Source organism: Varroa jacobsoni, unplaced genomic scaffold (genome assembly GCF_002532875.2).
Source record: "Varroa jacobsoni isolate VJ856 unplaced genomic scaffold, vjacob_1.0 scaffold_97, whole genome shotgun sequence".
Lineage (NCBI taxonomy): Eukaryota > Metazoa > Arthropoda > Arachnida > Mesostigmata > Varroidae > Varroa > Varroa jacobsoni.
In genome coordinates, this window is record NW_019212999.1 from 103,830 (window position 1) to 122,561 (window position 18,732).

The 18,732-nt window shown below is 38.1% G+C and overlaps 3 protein-coding genes across 6 annotated transcripts in view; 1 reads left to right on the forward strand and 2 right to left on the reverse strand.

Annotated features, from left to right (window-relative positions):
* LOC111264566 (fibulin-7) overlaps nt 1-2,689 on the reverse strand; it is a 6,075-nt gene extending 3,386 nt beyond the window's left edge. The window contains exons 1-3 of one of the 4 annotated variants that reach the window (XM_022840598.2): nt 2,332-2,689; nt 699-869; nt 51-203 (exon numbers count right to left, since the gene is read on the reverse strand). In XM_022840598.2, coding sequence (XP_022696333.1) covers nt 51-203; nt 699-869; nt 2,332-2,389 — 382 coding nt within the window. In that variant the 5' untranslated portion in view covers nt 2,390-2,689. The other 3 variants (XM_022840618.2, XM_022840607.2, XM_022840626.2) reach the window with 3 other exon arrangements.
* Nucleotides 2,690-6,897: 4,208 nt separating this feature from the next.
* On the forward strand, nt 6,898-8,933 carry LOC111264614 (uncharacterized). The gene is made up of 4 exons (XM_022840674.2): nt 6,898-7,087; nt 7,357-7,590; nt 7,904-8,215; nt 8,448-8,933. The coding sequence occupies exons 1-4, from the start codon at nt 6,986-6,988 to the stop codon at nt 8,769-8,771; spliced, it is 972 nt and encodes a 323-aa protein (XP_022696409.1). The 5' UTR covers nt 6,898-6,985; the 3' UTR covers nt 8,772-8,933.
* A 6,047-nt stretch (nt 8,934-14,980) lies between these two features.
* awd (nucleoside diphosphate kinase) lies at nt 14,981-17,911 on the reverse strand. The gene is made up of 3 exons (XM_022840685.2): nt 17,715-17,911; nt 16,008-16,260; nt 14,981-15,260 (listed from the first exon to the last, which is right to left on the reverse strand). Exons 1-3 carry the CDS (start codon nt 17,789-17,791, stop codon nt 15,135-15,137), a joined length of 456 nt encoding a protein of 151 aa, XP_022696420.1. The 5' UTR covers nt 17,792-17,911; the 3' UTR covers nt 14,981-15,134.
* Nucleotides 17,912-18,732: the final 821 nt, after the last annotated feature.

The window sequence follows — 18,732 nt, forward strand, 5'->3', positions numbered from 1 at the left end:
ATATGTACACATATTGCAGTAGTGGAATTTATGGTACGTTTCTGCCTTACCAAGGCATTCACCAAGATGCCAATTAAAACGATATCCAGGAAGACATGAAACAGATTTTCGTGCCAACTTGACACACTCGAAAGATCCTGCATGGTTTACGCATAGCGCCACATGGCTACAGTTGTGAGTGCCACGCTCACACTCGTTGACATCTGCATCGGATAAATATGGAAAAAAGTAGCTTACTGCTCTGAATGCCAAATTTAAATCGTTTTGGGCGCTTTGCTGCCTAGTGCACAAATCTCTTTTTAGACGTAACCTCAAGGGCCATGCATCACGGCACCATTTTTTTTCACCAACCTATCAAGGGAGATCATCGAAAACTAACTGCTTTTCGCCCAAAATTCTCTGCCACCTAAGCACTATTCTTTGTTTAATAGGTTTATAGCTGTAGTTATCTATTGACATTAGAGTTATTTAAGATTATATAGACATATGGCCATGCTCACTCATGATGGAGTAAGTAAAATCAGCTTCAAATATTAGATAGTAGGGGTTCACCATTCCGCAGCACACGAATATAGTGGCGTAATTATTTACTGCACTCATGGCACATCAGGGTCAATGCAAGAGCTCTAGCCAAGAAACTGAAGGCCTACGTTTGCCTTTAGACAGTGCCTATTAGGTACGTTGTAGAGTTTACAGACCGACACAGTATCCGCTTTTGCTCTCGTACTCAAGTCCTGGTTTGCACTTGGGTTCTCCATTGGTTATGGGTTTACTGTTAAGGCTGAAATTAAGTCCACCGAGTTGCCTCACGATGTCCGCCACGTCCGGCCCCGAAAGGTGGGGCAAATCAACGTCATGGCGGGAAATATCTGCAACGAAGGTGTCTGGCTAGGTCAAGCCTATAGTGTCCTATTGCTTTAACCTTTATCAGAGTTACATAGGTTTGTTTTTTGACACTATCAAATGCTGCAGAGTAAGTAATTGTTCTGTAGAGGTGGCTGATCGAATACCTACGGAAACGTACGATAAGGAAACGTAATATTATTTACGCTAATTTTTCAATACGGCTTGCATGCAGTTTGGTCATAATGACCCTAGGATCTTTGATGTGACACCTTAGGCAAGCACCCAACTTAACCTGCATCCGAATTCTTATTTAGTAAATAGCACTAACTTTTTCGTGTGCGTATTACAGGTTTGTCATTATTCATAAATATACGTATAGATCATACAGTATGCGTAAGGAAATCATTTTACAAGTTGCACGGCAGCAGCACACGGAAGCATTGGCACGGTTGCGTACTAATGCGCGCTAACAGCAATCCTTTCTATTCTAATATTGGATAGTTGATCGATGATGTGGCAACCTTGACGGAACTTGTCGATATATTTTCCTATGAAATTGATAACACATATACAGTATACACACCTACATATTGTAGACACTGGGTCGGCAATTAATGAACTTCCAATGCGCAACTGCTACTTTTACGATACTTACAATGCTGCTTTAAATCCAGGTAAAACATAGCATAAAAGCAGTCTCATTTGACCTGATTTTAGTGTAGGGCGTCGCCATGTTACCAGCAAGCTAAAGGACCAAAATCGTGAATTGATGCAAAAAATCTATCATTACAATCAATTTAGGGTAGAATAAAAAGAAAAAATATGGCTAACTTTCGACAGCTCAAGGGCTCAGAGCAAAGAATCGTTGGAGTTCTTAAATAGGTAGCTTAGTAAGGGCACGTTTCACTGAAATGTAGGCGCACATTTTATACGTAGATTAGCATATCCTAGAATACCCATAAATCAGTGCTGTCACTTCAACGTCTTATTTCCAAAAATTGAATCATTCCTCGATTTCGAATTGAACAAAATGAATTCTAATCTAGAACGTAACTTATATTTTTATAAATCACTCCAGTCTTGCGCAATAGCCATATTTATGTATATATTCCTACAAAAGCACGATATTACGTAGTAACTATTAGTAGAATAAGCTCCCTGCTAATACACAGACTTATTATTAGTATTATTATTTAACACTAGCGTTAATATCATTAATGGAAATGTGGCTGTGAAAAAAAGTATTGCTGGTCTTCTGTAGGATGCGAAAGTAGTACCACATAAAAATTTTTCTAAGTAACTTCCGAACGAAAAGTGAAAGAATCAGTTTCGTAAGTTATGATCGACATAAGTGGCGAATTGCCCATACTCAATTTGTTCAGTCAGGTCATAAAATACAGATCACCTTTTGAACGAGGAAAATCGATCAAGTGTGGCCCATGTGATAATAAAGCAGTAAAGTTAGCGAATATTCAAGAAACCTACCTGAGCATTCACTACTTCCAATCAAAAGGAATATAGAAGCGAGCCAAGATATCGTCATGTTTGTTTTCAAGGTCAGCCTATTTAGAACGTATTTATTGCAGTTTTTTTTTTCGCTTTTACGGTAGTTTCTATCGAGCTTCGTAAGGGACGTCACGCCCTACTCACTATTAAATTAAGAAACTATTCTGTAGTAATTTTCAACAATTTTTAGGTAGCTACGACACGAAACTACGCCGACCTCCGTCATCCGACTCCATAATGAGCTTTTGTGCGAACTGCCGCCATCGCTCCGCTGTTGGAGATTTCACCTTCCGTTTCTACGTAGCCGCGTCGTGAAATGGCGGGGTGTCATACATACACGCAGATGCATTAGCATTTTGTTTGGAACCTACTGTAAAAAAATCGCTACCCTTTCTCTATCTCATTTATATCTGCCAGCAAAACCAAGAAAATTACGGAACGCCACGGCCGCAGAAGGTGTCTTAGACTCCATCGAGTTCGTTTAAACGCTTGACTGACTACTGCTGTTGTTATTAAAGGTCCTGTTATAAGCTGAATTCAAGCGGCGATAGCACCATGCTGTGTCAGATCGTTTTGTATTTCAGGGGACATTTAGGTCAGCGAAACTCGATGTTCATAATAATAGTCTAGTGACTCCCTCAAATTAATTTTGTCATTAGTGCTGCGAATAAATATGCAATATCACTTTTTCTTACTGGGTGAGGCAAAAGTCTTATCACCGTTGAGGAGTCTTCATTTCACATCAAATTAGAGTAGCAGGATACAGGCAAGCGATTACAAATAAAGAAGCAAGCTTAACTACGTGACACATCTATAACAGAAACACTATAATACCATATTTCTATTCTTATAATATTACGCTTTAAGAATACATAAGGTATTCTGATTTTACCAATAAAACCATTAAAGTTCCTGAGATAGACATTATTGCGTTAGATAGAAACCCTAACTCTCTAATAGTATTTCAAATATGGTAAAATAGGCATATAAAAATAGTATTAATGTTTCCTCGTTGGGCTGCACAGTTGAATCTTCCGTTTGTGGAGACAGTCTTTGTTTCTTTTGCTTCGTAAATAGATCTAAAACGTGGGGTCCCCAACTGCCACGAGACTCTATATCGATATGGATTAAGTAATAATTCTGAGAATTCAAGCGTTCTTGCATGTTAACCACGTTACAAATCTAGCATAATATCTACTATATAAAATCAGAACGATGTGTACCTTTTACTACGATTTTACATTGCATACCTAAGTGAGAGTACACATAGACACGCCGATACGTGCAGATATCCACAAGCCATGAGTGTGAGACAGTATTAACTGTCAATGCTGTTGGTGTCGCCACCGCCGTGCTTGACCAAGAAATACGAGTGATAACTGTCGAAATTGAAAATAATACACCCGGTACGTGTGTGTGCACGTCCTTCGCCCTAGCAATACGCGCGTCCCTAGCACGACAACAATATTGAATCTTGAATTGATAATACTAATATTTACTTCGATTTTACTGTACTTTCGGGCTCTGTTTCAAACATAACAAAGTTTTACCATTATTACACATATTTGCGCTTTTCTATATTTCACATATAGCCAATGTGGAAAATTCGACCATATTCAATCAGTTTATATTCACTTTTTTCTATATATTCAGTTAAACGTTCATTATTGTCAATATATATTTTGATATTTAATTGCTAGAAATTAATAACAGTTTGCACTGGAGCCACCCACACCTTATATTGGTATAATGATGTTCGATGTTTTTAAGTAGGTTATTGGAAAAAGGAATAGAAAATGTCGAGGTTAAGCGGAAGTGTGCTAGCACATCATAACAGGAACGAATAGAAAGACATAAGGTACCTCCCTGGGTGAAGCTTTATCCGGAACCTGTACCTGGAGCCTTTTCCTGCTGTGTTTTGACAAGGCCCCCCCTGTCTATTCATGCTATGAAAATCCACTTCAACAATTTTATCTTACTTATCCTTCACTTGTAGCACTAATTACAATTTTTCAGATTAGCTATCAATAGCTGTTTTAATTTTCTCTCGCAATACCGGACGCACTCCTAAAAACGGTCGACAGCACAAGCTCTTGGATAGCTGTTTAAGCAACCATATTTCTTGCCTCAATTTCGTGTAGCATTCGAACGAATCTTTCATTGAATCAAGCGACAAGTCCTACGTCTTAGTTTGTGACGCGTCAATTGCTGGCGGTTAGACGGACCAAAATCGAAAGCCATTTCGGTATAATATAATCGTTTTTCGACAAAAATCTTCGCAAGAACTCTTCGGGGGTCTTCAGCAAGAACCGGTTGCCTGGTCATGCAGTTTTCTGGGATGTCTGTATCGGTCTGCTTTCTGTTGCTAAGGGAAGGTTGTGGCCGAATGACACTGACAAAAACGCATTTAACTGGTCATATTGTTTAGATCATTACCAACCCGTTAGCGATCTGTATCTCGCACTTAGCATGGCTGGCTCTGATTTAGTAAAACACAGTGATGTACAGTTAAAATAACATTTTCTAATGTTATTATTTCTATTATTTAAATAAAGCCCCTTAACCATAGAGACTTATTATTTATTAGTTTCATTCATATTAGTTGCCGTTGCTGAGTTCCTTTTCATCAAACTTTAATGATAAACACACACTTCATCGTTGAATATTTTCATCTAGTATAGTCAGTCGAAAAATTTCGGTAACACGTGAACAGAGTGAGCGTGATTTCTGCGCGAAGATATTATGTATCCTATTCGAAAGGAACTCAATTATATATTAAAGTAAAAGTAAGCCAAAAAAGTGATGCATACATACGGCCGCTTAAACCGGGATTGTTGGTGTTTGTAATAGAATAACGTGTATACTTGTTCCAGTGAATGATAGGTCCATTAATTAATGAATAGGCTACTAATGATTACATTGTATTACTGCGGCTGTTTATTTTCAGCTGCATATAAAGGACAGGAGTCGATTTTGTTTCCATGTGGAGAAAGACAGACACGGAGAACACAACAGATTAAGGGATACGCTGAGTATCTCTTTTCGGGTGTAGCAAATTCTTTGAAGGCTAATACTGGACATTTGGTAACATAGTAGTGCAACAGATATATAGTTTAGTTATATAATATACTATTTGTTTTTACCTATTTGTCATATCTCGGCAACCTGATTGCCTATCTAGGGTACAATCAATAGCACAATATTACTGTTCTTTATCTTTTAGTACTGTGTATGTAGTCATGTAAAAGTGCTAGGCATTGCGTGCTACTGGCGCAGATGGCTGACGTAGCCCCCTGATGCCTATCTGTCTTCGGATGAAGCGGTAGACCCGTTTAGCCCGAGAGTTGTTTGCCTGTCTGTCTGTCTGTCTCCGTCTTTTTTTGCCCATCTTCTTACTCATTTGTTTGTCGGCAACCCAGCACCGAAAACATCGCGTCGAGCCTGTACGATTTAAAATCATCTTCATATCTGTATAGTCTAAGTGTGTGTGTGTGTATTTCACCGTCGACTTTTTGTAAGCTAACTAACAAGATAAGATACTTTGTAACAGGATTACCGTGATGTTAGTGATGTCAAATCCGTAAATGCACAGAGCTGATCATAGTAAAGAATGTTACGCAAGTCTGATGCGATAGCCAAAAGTTAGATAAGCATCAACCAGAAATAGCATAGGTCAATGACCAGACAGGGAGGGACCACTCGATATTAAAAGGGGGCTAAGGAGACGACCGTTATGCCGTATTTCCGGTCTACGCGTCAAGGATCAATAAGTTTTAAGAAACCTGAAAATCAACCCACATGAATGTATATCGCTATTTAACAAACGCATCATTAATATTATGCGCTTGTATCAACTTTTACGAGGACGTATGGCTACTACACTTGACCGTCTTTCTAGCTTAAACGATTAAGCCGTTTTCTAAAATAAAAAAAAATCCTATTGCGGTTATGCTTTTTAGCAATATGCGTCATAAACCATTCAGAATCATCAGTTGCTAAAGATGGATCATTACCAGCACAACTCTAATACATCTTATTAAAAAATTTGGAAACCGATGGTTTAACCTGCTCAGTAGCCGGTTCTACGGAGCCAGCTCCGAATCGGACTTTCAACTTGTAATGTTACTTCCGGTCTTTTCGTCAGCATTTATCTTCTTTCTACTCATCTCAGGTTTATATGTTTTTTATCGATTCGTAGCTGCGAGAACTCCCAAAGGTGCCACTTGTCTTCTGGTGGAGAGATCAACTCTTGTACCAGATTGCCGGGTTGTAAACAGGAAACTGCCGCAGTAATCTGCCCAACATTCAAACTCTCTTGAAGTACGAAAACGATAGGGAACTCGAATTAGAAGGTGTTATTGATTTGCGTGCGATTCTTCTTTTTTGTTTTGACTCGCCAATGAACGACGTAATTCTTTACAATCACAAATGCTAGCATTAGATGGTACGTATAGCCACTTTTTGAAGTAAGTCCAAGCTTTGGTCAAATCATGTAGATCTCGTTCCTTACCGCTACACTACCCATCTCTGTATAAAAAAGCTCAGTCAGTCAGGTGAAGCTCAGTGAAATTCTGACTGAGGAAAGAACCTGACGTACGCAGTACAGTCGTAAACCCTGCACAACATCACAAAAATGAAAAGTCTAATGCAGATCTCCGCGCTTGTTGTTATAGCGACATGTCACCTAACCAGCGCTATGCCGCAAAAGCAAAACAGAAGTTATAGAACAGAAGATGTGAGTAGCATTATTTAGTTGTCTAGACAAGGATATACTAAGTTAATATTTACAGATATACCATACAAGAGACTAAGCTAAATATATATTTTCTTATATTATATTCTTATGGACAACTTAACCATAGCATTTTTCTAAAGGTGCTACGTCTGCATAAGAGGGCGATAAAAAGTGCATCTACAACAGCTAATATTTCTGAGGACTAGGCTCATGATGTAGAAGGTACCATCGGAGCTGTTATAATCTTGCGAATGTGTGCGTGCTTGCAGAATAAGGGCAACTATGCGTTCGGATACGCTATCAACGAGGGTGCTTCATCATTCCATGAGGAATCGGGCAGTCCCGGAATGAAGCTCGGCGCGTATGGTGTCACAGAAGCCGACGGCACTCAGCGAGTAGTTAACTACATTGCCGATGAGAATGGATTCCGAGCATCCGTTGAAGTCAAGGATCAGGATCCACATCAGGTTACTCCTGGACATCACACAGTACTCGTGGCCCAGGTAAAATCAATTTGTAGACTGTATATCATACGGGCAAGTTGAAAGGTGAATCCATATTACAAAAAAAAAAATAAATAAGAGAATATTTTAAGTGGTTAATGGGTTTAGATATTCGGGTACATAATAAAACACACATATTTGTCATAATATATTCGCACTATATTATTGACATTATATTGTATATGCGATACACTTAAAATAAAGGTCTTTACAAGTTAGATCATTCTTCCCCGTATCACAACGCACCAAAATGCTTTATCTAACGTATATTTATAGATTAGTAGACTAATGTATGCGTAATGTATGTGTTTAGGCACAACCGGTTGCCGTGTCGGCTGCTTCCCTCGGGGCGACATCGTCGGCTCCAGTCGCGACCGAAGCTCCTGCAAAGACTGTTGAGAAGAAGATTGCGGTTCGTCGTATTGATGAAGCACTATCGAATCATCAGAAAGATGAAGATTCAGATGTCAAGGAGGTAGAATCTACTTCGCAGACCGCGCCCGTTTCATTGCCGTCTGGATCCTCGGATCCAGCAATGCCGCTGCTCGTTGAGCCGATCATTAATGCCAGCGATAATGGAATGATGGCTCAATATCCGATAGTATCTCAGCATTTGCCACTCCAGGTAAAGTAAACCTGCATATATTGTCACGCGTTATTTATATTTTCATGATGTAGGGAGTATTATCCTACTTAAATAGGGCTTAATTTATGGTATATCGGAAAACAGTTACGCTCAGCACAATTTACAGCAAAGTTACTAGACGCTCGTCTATGTCTAATCGTAAATTGGCTGAACTGAATCTTCATTCACCAATGATCTTCAATGTACCAATGCGACTTGTGTTTTATCACAGGTGACGCCACCTCGATCTCAGGACCTTCTCGCAGCTGTTTTTTTTGTACCTCTGCCAACGCAGCATATGGCCGCGTACAGTGGTGTCCATAGCTACTCCGTTAACGGGTTGGTTCCGGTACCTGTAGTTCCTTTGCAGGACAGTGCGCCTTCAGCTTCCAGCCCTCAGCTTACCGTTTCTGGCAAAGTGCCATCATTTCCAGCGGTAAAAATACAGCCGCACCGTTTTCGTGCCCAGATTCCACAAATTTCTCCATTTCAACAAGTGGCAACACTTACCAGCACACGCGCACAGATCCAGCCCTATATTCCTGTATTTGTTTAAAATAACTCAGTGTTTATAGATACTGCTGATGGACAGATCATGTGAAAAAAGTTAAACGCATAAGACAGCACTTCTCATGCCTCTAAACCACCGTATGGTGGGATTATGTATAAAATGGTTATAAACGGCTAAATTAATAAAAATTTTATATACAACACATAATTTATGTTCTCCTATGATATGTAAGGGAAATTTTCGTACATAGGTAAGATAGTTAGGCAGGAGCGGCCGCTTTTAAAAGTGCGATTTCACTGCCCTTAGTGCTGCATACATACATTCAAAAGGAACTCAAGACTAAGACAAATGAAGGTTGTGCACTAAACTTGACATTTGCAATGTAGGAAATAAAAGAGAAATGTTTCAACAAATAAACAGTGGTTATTAAGATAGGCAACAAATAAGAAAAATTAGTTCGCTCCTAATCAGAAACTGGACCGGACATACCATCATATGATTGAATGAATCTGAACGGATTATAGAAGGTACATAGAATCTTAACTGCAAAGCTTTTAAGGGGCCTTTAAAAACTGGTATTACAAAGCACATCTTTTACTACGACTTAGTGGCCAGTAATCCACTCTAAGGATACGTCTGTTCATTTTAAACAGCCGCTGTGGGCTAATATAGCTTTGCATTGTTAAAGTAAGGCGTTTACACAATACCTTTTGCTATTACGGAAATGTTTATTCTCTAATAAGAACCTACGTCTTTGCCGTTTCTCCTATAACTAAGAAAAAATATGGCCATTAATCAAAAACATAATATTTTTATATATTATTGATTGACTGACTGACTGGCTACTGTTAAAAACGGTAAAATTATAATTCTTTATATCTTCTAAGATTATGCATGAAGAGGTTAGTTTAGTAAACATCTGTAGCAGAATTAATAAAAGAGCTAAAAAACTGTACGAACACATCTTTCCTTTCAAAAAATAGGTCGTATCGTTATGGCGAATTAGAAGTTAAAGAAACTCCAACTGTAAAATTCCGCAACAGGAAAGTAGCCTTTTTTCCGATCCTATTCTATTAATAGCTGATTTTAGAGGCCCTTGCAATTATTACGAGAATAAACCGACTGTATTCAAAATTCGGTAAAATCCCGTATTGGTTTTGGCGGACTGGGTAGTTACGCTTATTTTAAATCTCAGAACTTTCTACTGCTAAACGCTTTTTGTTGTTAATACATTTTAGTTATAATCAGGACTCAGACTTTAATTTGTAAAATATAACTAAAAACAATTTTATTAAATATATATTAATTGAATGCTTTAAATTTACAGAAAAGGTGGTAGGATTAATCTAGAAAAAAATGCTCTGCCCGATTTGTGGAAGAAAAATCGATACTTGAAAAACACACCTGAAAATCTGAACCTGAAACTATAGAATCCACTTTAAATCACCTTGTACGCCGTTACTCGAACGTTGCGTCAGGAACCTGTCAGGGTTGAAATGTGTGTCCCTCCCGCTTGTATTTCCACTGTGTTACATTGCATTGGGGACGTTAAAACTTGAGCAGCTCACGGTCAACCAAATTAGCCCTAACTTATCAATTATAATAACTTCGCTAATAAAAACCAGTTCGGGTATTAACTCTTGACGTATCTGATCCCTAGAAGGTCGTTTAGGGGAACACGAAAACTTCATAATTGGATAGACATAGTTAGATAAATATATATATACACAACTCCATATTCCACATTACCTTCTTTGAAAACATTTTTAAATGTTCGATTACTTTTTTCACGTCCATTATAAATTAACGTTATCGGTACTTTTCGTATTCGTTGTGTTCTGGTCATCAAGAATGGTGTGCTGGTCTTTCCGAGTCAAATCGTGCAGCTTTTTCGTAGGCAGTAGTTTTCTAAACGTAACATTTGAAAAAGGTGTATCTCTCCGTTTTAGTTGGTTAGAATGACGGATCCAGATCCGTCCGCCTACCTTCGCGGTATACACAACCGTTCCCAATTTTTCCTAATTAGTACCTGATTATGATGCCTTTGATCTCGAAATTCTATAACTCATATGCTTTGATCAGTGTGATTTTTTAACGATATTCTTGAGTTAAGCCTGATATTACTTGCTCCTTCCTGGACATCAAGAAATCGTTTTCAATTTAGTCATCCAATGATAGCTCAGGTAGACCCCCGCTAGTGAAGATGGGGAAAAAAATCGCAGACCTCATTTTGATCTTTCGTTCGCCCCAGCTTTTTATGATTCCTTTTAAATGAATCGACAAATTTCTCTGCCAGTCTATCAAATTGAGGGTGGTACGGAGAGATTCAAAGATGTTATTCAAATCGATTTCTTAAAATCGTTAAATGTTTGAACTGTAAATTTGACCCATTGTCGCTTACCAGCGTTGTGAAATTACCACAACGTGACAATATTTCCATAGCGACCGTATAGCTGTTAATGTCATACTTCGACAAGTTAGACCTCGGGCCACTTGGAGTAGACGTCTACAGGAATTGAGGACATTTTTCCTTCTATTTTTACAAAGTCAGTATTCCGTCATATGGTCAAGTGGCTGTGGTTGAATTTTCGCCTGGTATTTTACAGCTAGAAAATTGTCGAATCGTTCGTGAATGAACGTATATTTAGTGTATTTTTATTTTCAATTCAAAATCTTATATTCTTTCAAACTGGGGTCATTACGGACCCAGTTTTTCTGATAATCGGACCAGTATCAGGTCATCCATATCGACTAATGCTTTTATTAGACCCAAAATGGATTACTTCCCAATGGGATTGATGTCCAATGGGAGTCGTTTGTACAGATATAGACTTTTTTCTTGTTTTGTAGACTGTTAACAGTCTTTTAAACTCAAGAGAATTCAAGATTGCACCTCTATTTGTTAATCGGCTTCGGTAAAGTCTAATGTAGGAAAATATTTTTCATCACTTTAGTTAGTAAAAAAAATTTACTTACATTGATAAAAGATAGCGATTGTTTTCTTAAACTTCGTTCAGACCTGTTCTGACCTGATCGGACTATTTTCCGTGCTACATAGTAAGCTACTTAATAAATAGAACCACTTAATAAGCAGTCACCCTTCAGCTCGCTCGCATTTTGGCCTTACGAGGACATGATAAGAAACTGGGCCAAAATCTCTTTTAAAGTCGAAAAGAGGTCTTTGCTTGGACACAATTTACTAGAATACTAGAGAAAATGTATATTTTTTCGTAAGGTCATGCATTCATTTCAATGGTCGGTTTATTTTCAGTTGCTATTATTTTATCTGGATATTTCGTTATCCGTCCTTTAGTCAACCTGCTTCTTTCATTTAACAGTTTTAAAGATCCTATGTTTCTAACAGCATAGCGTTTACTACGATGGTGCTTTCCGCATCTATATCCTAGGTATCCTAAGCAGTCAAATTCTGCTACTAGCTATTTGATGACTAACTCTCAATAATTATAACCTTAAAAAATGAAAAATCCACACATTTTAACAAGCTTCCAAATCCTTCAGTCTTCCAGTTTTTTGATATAAACTTTGTTATTAAGGTATACTCGCAAAAGAAAATCCACTGGCGTCGGGTCTGGAGAGCGAACAAGGTATCCTATCAAACCTCTTCATCCAATCCATTTTCCTCTCTAGTCAGAAGACTCTAGTTAACATATGCTCTTAGGTCACAGTAATAATCGTTGCTATCATAGCGCAGTGGGTAACGTGTTTGCCAGCTGAATATACGAACACGCGGTAATCTGTTTGAATCTGCGTGTAGATTTGATTTCGCGCTATGAACCAGCCATCTGAAGGTAATACCTAAAAGCTACCGCACATAAAACACGAAGAACACTCAATTACGATGTTAACGTGCAGCTGCTCCATCCTGTTAAAAAAACTCGCCGTCTTTAGCGCAGTAAAACAGCTTCATTCAGTAAGTTGATTTCTGGATGTTAATCACGGTCACCTTCACAGGGCCATAAAAGGTTTACCGTACTTTCTATTTTCTTCTAGTTCAGTTTAAGACTGGATGTCTACTTCACGTACAAGCACTTGAAAAACCATTTTGTAAACCTGGCTTATTTATATCTTTCATATGAATTAATAATTTCAAGTGCATCCTCTGTTTCCTAAGGCTACTTGTTTTATATATTCGCATTATAATTTCACTCACTTACGGATATAAACTAAGCACTTCACACACTTCTCCGTTATTGCCATCACCTGCGTCGTTCAGGAAAGATGATATGATGTCCAGCAAGTATAAAATTCGGATCATTTTTGCAGGTTGTCTTAAAAAAATTTACGCCCGGAACTGATCGACAAACTGCAACCAAACTTTGAATACGTCACGGAGCTGGCAAGACTTGCTTAGGCTCGAAATGTGAGCTATAGACGTAAAGTGTAGTTGTTAATAGGCAACTGGTGGGGTTTTTCGACAAAGCAACCTTGTCTTCTTCAAACCGACCTCTTCGTATCTTAGTACAGCTTTGTATTTTGCAAATAAATTTTTTGATACGTGTCCATCCGTAGGGTTGTATAAAAATTTTAGTATCCAACTATGTAGTTACCTTTCACTGACGTTTGTTGAGTTTCGGGTGTCGGATCTCGGGTTGCTTGTAGCATAATTGCGGTGTGATTTATTACTAGTCTGGTTAATATCGCTTTCAGGTCTTTAGCAGCAAGACCAGTTTTTTACACCATAGTAAAATCGTGAGGAGTAATGGCAGTTTTTGGTTTGCATGTGGCCCGAGGACCTCACTTTGTGCTGAAAGCTAGCGATTTGACGCAGTATTTAACGATGGTATCGGACATAATGCTGAAATACGGTAGACCTTCAAATAAATGTTTTACTTTGTCATCAGTGATTTACCTGACAGTAATTTAGAGTAAAAAGGTAACTTTGTAATCTGAGTCTCAAAGCATTCTTCATATTATATATATTAGGCTGTCAAAAAAGTATTAATCATTTTTCTGGCTACGATAACATACAGAGAACTAAACATCTAAACTAATATTAAGAAAGCTGGCTTCTAGAAAAAAACTCAATGTTACGGTGCCACACGAAGTGACGCAAAAAAATTTTCAATCATAAACCCACTTGCGGAACCAGAAAAACGCAATAGAGTCGGGCCATTTTTTTGCACAGTTGATAATGGGTGACGAAAAGTAAATCAAATACGACAATAATGTGCAAATAAAAAAATATGCCTTAGAATGTATGGCAAAACTCATAACGACGCCGAAGAAGGTGTCACTAAATGTTTGTTGATATTTACAAGAACAGACTCCTTCCTTTAAAATATTGCTATTCAGCCCGTTTTGAACGGTACATCGGTGCAACTATATTATAGATGGGTTCGTAAGCTGAAGGCTGTACATCATTTGTCCTTATTTTGCAAGCGTCCAATAATACCCGTGCGCACAGTGTCTCTCTCGCTTTCAAAGTGAACTAATTTTGTCTCTTTAAGTTGATAGTTTTCTTCTATTATTCTACGGATATATTGCCTCTATCCTCACTTTCATTACAATTATAACAATGCGGTTCTCCCATTAGCTCAGTTGAATAAGCAACGGCATTGTTATAGAGCAAAAATTCTATTAGCTTGTTGCAGCAATTTCATTACTCAATTTCAGTCAGTTGGCAATGAGTTCGCAAACTACTGTGCCTCTTCGGTTATTTCAACTAAAGGCTGATCTTCACTTCCAAAATCGAAAGGCTAAACAACTAATGTGGAAACACTTGGCATTTTCGACCGTTCTCTTAACAAAATAGTAGCGGGCCATAGTCACACAACGGCCATAGCGCAAATAAAAATCCGATCGTTTAAAATTTCTTCAAGGGTGACCCAAAAATAATTTCCATTGTTCCAATTTCCAAAAAGAAAACGTCGAAAACTTTCCAGTTTTCTTTTTGGTTTCTCTGACAGTTCACGGGCATAACATATCATGCCTATGGACTTCTTTATAAGCAAAATATAATACAGAGTAGTTTTTTTTAGCAAGGCACCGATATTGTGTTGTTTTTATAGGAATTCCTCGTCAGGCTACTATACAAAAACTCCCAAAAACTGTCACAGCCGTTTCAGAGAGAATCCGTATCAACGTATATCAAACACTCAATAAGGCTGGATAGTAACTGATTTCAAAACGAAGAAGGGTGTTTCCATGTCTAACTCATAGCAGCAACAGCTTATGAATACTGCTTTAACATGTAGAGTCAATAAAAAATGCTATATAAATGAAAAGATTTAAAGTTGGTCCCGAAGAAGATAGTGCATCCGATAGAATAAGTCATTTATTATTTAGTAGTTGAATTCGTCAGTTCTCATTTTCAGAGAAGTGAACTTTTTCGATCAAGGCGAGTGTATTATTTAAATATATCCACTATTGACCACTGGCATCTGCAGATCATTCATAGATCCAACTCTCGGTGCAGTTCTGGTAATCGGCGATCTCTTCGGGTTTAAACCAGAGGGCAATTTCCTTTTCAGCCGATGGAACAGAGTCTGAACCGTGAATCACGTTACGGCCAACCTGGCGAATGAGATACGTTATATGCTGTTAGTCGACATCCATCACAAAAATACTTACGCTATATTCTGTTAGTCCACAATTATCACAAAAATACATCTAAAGGATATATATCATTCACATATTACTAGCAATTTCACTGAGCATCGATACTGCGAGTTTTGGCAGATCAGGATGTGTGTAACCTCTCCTATCGGAAAAATAAACGTTGGCTTCTAAAAAAGCCAAAATCTATTTTCAGATCACGTCTGAAGCTAAAAAGTACTTCTTAAGCTGAGGTCAACTTAACAATTTTCCACGATGTTGTTACAGACACCATCTGTTGCTCGTCGCGCCGAAATAAACACGTTCACTAACACCATAAGCAGCATCGGCCACATTTTGTCGCGACACAATTTCCAAACAAAAGTCCCACAAGACCCGTATTTCAAATAGACGAAGTAAACATACGAGTGGATAACAAATATATGACAGGATATACAATATCACACAATAAACAATAAAAAATCAAACGTTTTCCAACAACAATACCGACATTCACTACCTGCAATTTAGGATAAGCAAATATCTGTCTATCTGAATCAAATACGTGGAATTCATCGCTGTGCGCATAAGATTTCGCTACAGTCTACATAAATTTACCCGACTGGATCTGCTTTGGGTCCAATTCCTACTTCTGCTGTCATAAAGTTCCTCTGTAATGATTGGGCACACCATGTGGATAATAATAGTAATAGTATTAATAGTAACCTTAATGCAGTAATCAGCTCGAATGGTACCGGGTGCAGACTGAAGTGGGTTTGTCGCACCAATGATGGCTCTGCCAGTATCGACAATATCGTCGCCCTCCCAAACCATGGGAACAACTGGCCCAGAGGACATGTACTGGACAAGGCCATTGAAGAACGGCCTTCCGACAAGGTCGGCGTAGTGCTTCTCCAAGTGTTCTTTTGAAGCCTGCATGAACTTCATCGCTACCAGCTTGTAGCCCCTTTTCTCGAACCTACAAAATCCACAAATAAAATGCAGTTTGATTCACTACCATTTCCATTTTTATAAATAGCACAGTCACTCGAATCTTTTGCAACAATTTAGAAATCTATTCTACATAATATAACTATTTAATTGTGTACGTACTATTACAATTATATGGTTCTGCTAAGCATTAACAATATGCGATACCACCGGATGGCATTGACATGGAAAGCCACTCAGTTGTGCGCGACCCCTGGCTTATAATGTTGTCATTATCATCATTTAGAAAAAACTAATATACTCATGCAGTTATCATATGTATGGCTACATGTGTTTCCTTTAATACAGCTCTTCGCAACAAGTCTTACTTGTACTTCAGCAGTCACGCCCATATATCTCGATTCAGCAATGGCTCATTAACATTTCCCTACATTCCTATGTAGTGACTACTTTAAAGTATAATGTTCATGATCTCACATTTGTACATGTTTCAGTCAATTTAAGTGCCACTGTGGCATGCAGGCGTCCGACTGTACAATTGACCAACCAATAGACTAAGCGTGAGTACTGACCAACCAATAGACTAAGCGTGGGTAGCGTTAAAGTGTAACATATGTGTTCAGAATTTTCCAGGAAAGCGCGACAAGTGACTTAAAGTCTACTGTGCTACAGCAGATTCACTCGACTTTTATCATCCATATGCGTCAAAGAAATACGAGCAATTAGTTGAAACACCGTATACGACGAATGAGTGCGAACAAATTATTTAACAATGCTCATATATAAAACCCCCAAGTGTACATAACACAGAGCGTGCTTGGTATCTCAGTCAGTCAGTCAATTTGCTGACTAAACACGGACCTGCACAAAAAGATTCGGTATAATCAAGTGATGTGTCCGTTTGCGAATGTAAAATAGTTAAATTACTATTTTACACTGTAAAATTGTAGTTTTTCTCGCACAAAAACTACAAAATGTACATTGAACGGACTATCAATGCCGCAACCGGCGAGCCAGTAACACTACGTAAGCAACCAAGCCAAGCGATCAAAATGAAACTCAATCAAAGAAGGAATGAAGGTCAATCAGAGGAGACCAACTGAAAATGATTAACGACCGATTGATGCGCCTGACGGCTACAAGAGGATACAAACTCGACGACTGTCACAAATCTCAAACAATGTTTTATCGATATTGATCTTTTACAAGGGATTCTATGGCTAGAAATACTAACATATTGAAAGTTCAGTCTTCCATATCCATTTATTTTCCACAATAGCTCACGACTTCTTTTTCAATTAATGAAAGAAATTTGTTGCACTAACCGTTCCACTTGACAATTTTGATCTGCAAAATATTGTATATAACCTTCTGTGCTAACTGCTTACCTAGTGATAGCGTTCCTATGGCACTGGTTGTGCACTGATGCGACAAGCTTTCAAAATCGCGGCTAGACACAAGTCTTTTTCCCAGCAAACTCACCTGGAAATGATTTCGCCCACGAGTCCTCTTTGGACGCCGTCAGGCTTGATCATGATGAAAGAACGTTCGCGGGGCATTTTGATTGTATGATGCTGATTCGATGAACGTACACCTCGTTCTCGCGTTCCCGAAGAACTAAGAGAAATCCCAGCCGGTGTTGAGGATTCTGACGTCGCGAAAAATTGGCCACCACGAGGCCCCACCAGGTGGCGCTTTGGGCATTTAGCGGCAGCTGAGCTATTTCAAAAATAATGGTCGTTTCTAGCGATCACGGCGATTTCAATGTACCTTTAAAATGCGGCCCGAATAAATCTTTAAAAAAAGCGTTATATTTGTAAAAAAGGAGTTTTAATTTATATGTATCTCCAACTCAACAAACAAAGATTCAAATAAACCGATCCTTAATGCCGAATAAGCTGCTCGCATCAAAACAACATGAACTGTTTTAATTTGATAAATTACGTTGACAACTCAATCTAATATTATTAGAACGAGAGGCCATCTTTGGCAATACAAAGCCATGAGAAGGACGGAGATCACTGATTCTGCATCCTTGTTTGTTTGTCCGAAAGCGCACAATGTTTTGGTCATATTTTATAAATTCTTATTCGCATCGAATTAATTATACATTGCTGAATATTAAGTAATTTTTATTAGCAGATGTTATAATACCTGTGTCGTGTTGTGATATATAATTTCACTAATACAGTTAATTAATACAATTTTTAACCTAAAACAAGAATAAAATCAACGTTATCTCTGGCGACAATCAACGAACATAACTTATCATAGTTACTGGTTCTGACTAAAAATCCTCGTAGCAATCATCTAGTCTATTAAATATTCATTTTATATTTAGCTCGTTCATTTTTAGTGATTGGGATGCGAGCAAGTATGTAAAACTTGTCATTCAGTAGTCAACATATCTTTCATTCTAAGACAAATTACAAAAATACAAGAGCAAATGATGATAAGTTTTTTTCGTTTTTAAAAACTCTATATATATATACATATATAT

Coding starts and splice junctions, on each gene's coding strand:
- LOC111264614 (XM_022840674.2), top strand. CDS start 6,986: ATGAAAAGTCTAATGCAGATCTCCGCGCTTGTTGTTATAGCGACATGT. Junction 7,591..7,903: donor ACACAGTACTCGTGGCCCAG/GTAAAATCAATT, acceptor GTATGTGTTTAG/GCACAACCGGTTGCCGTGTC. Junction 8,216..8,447: donor CTCAGCATTTGCCACTCCAG/GTAAAGTAAACC, acceptor GTTTTATCACAG/GTGACGCCACCTCGATCTCA.
- awd (XM_022840685.2), bottom strand. CDS start 17,791: ATGCCCCGCGAACGTTCTTTCATCATGATCAAGCCTGACGGCGTCCAA. Junction 16,261..17,714: donor GTGGGCGAAATCATTTCCAG/GTGAGTTTGCTG, acceptor TGGATTTTGTAG/GTTCGAGAAAAGGGGCTACA. Junction 15,261..16,007: donor GAGCTGATTACTGCATTAAG/GTTACTATTAAT, acceptor CTCATTCGCCAG/GTTGGCCGTAACGTGATTCA.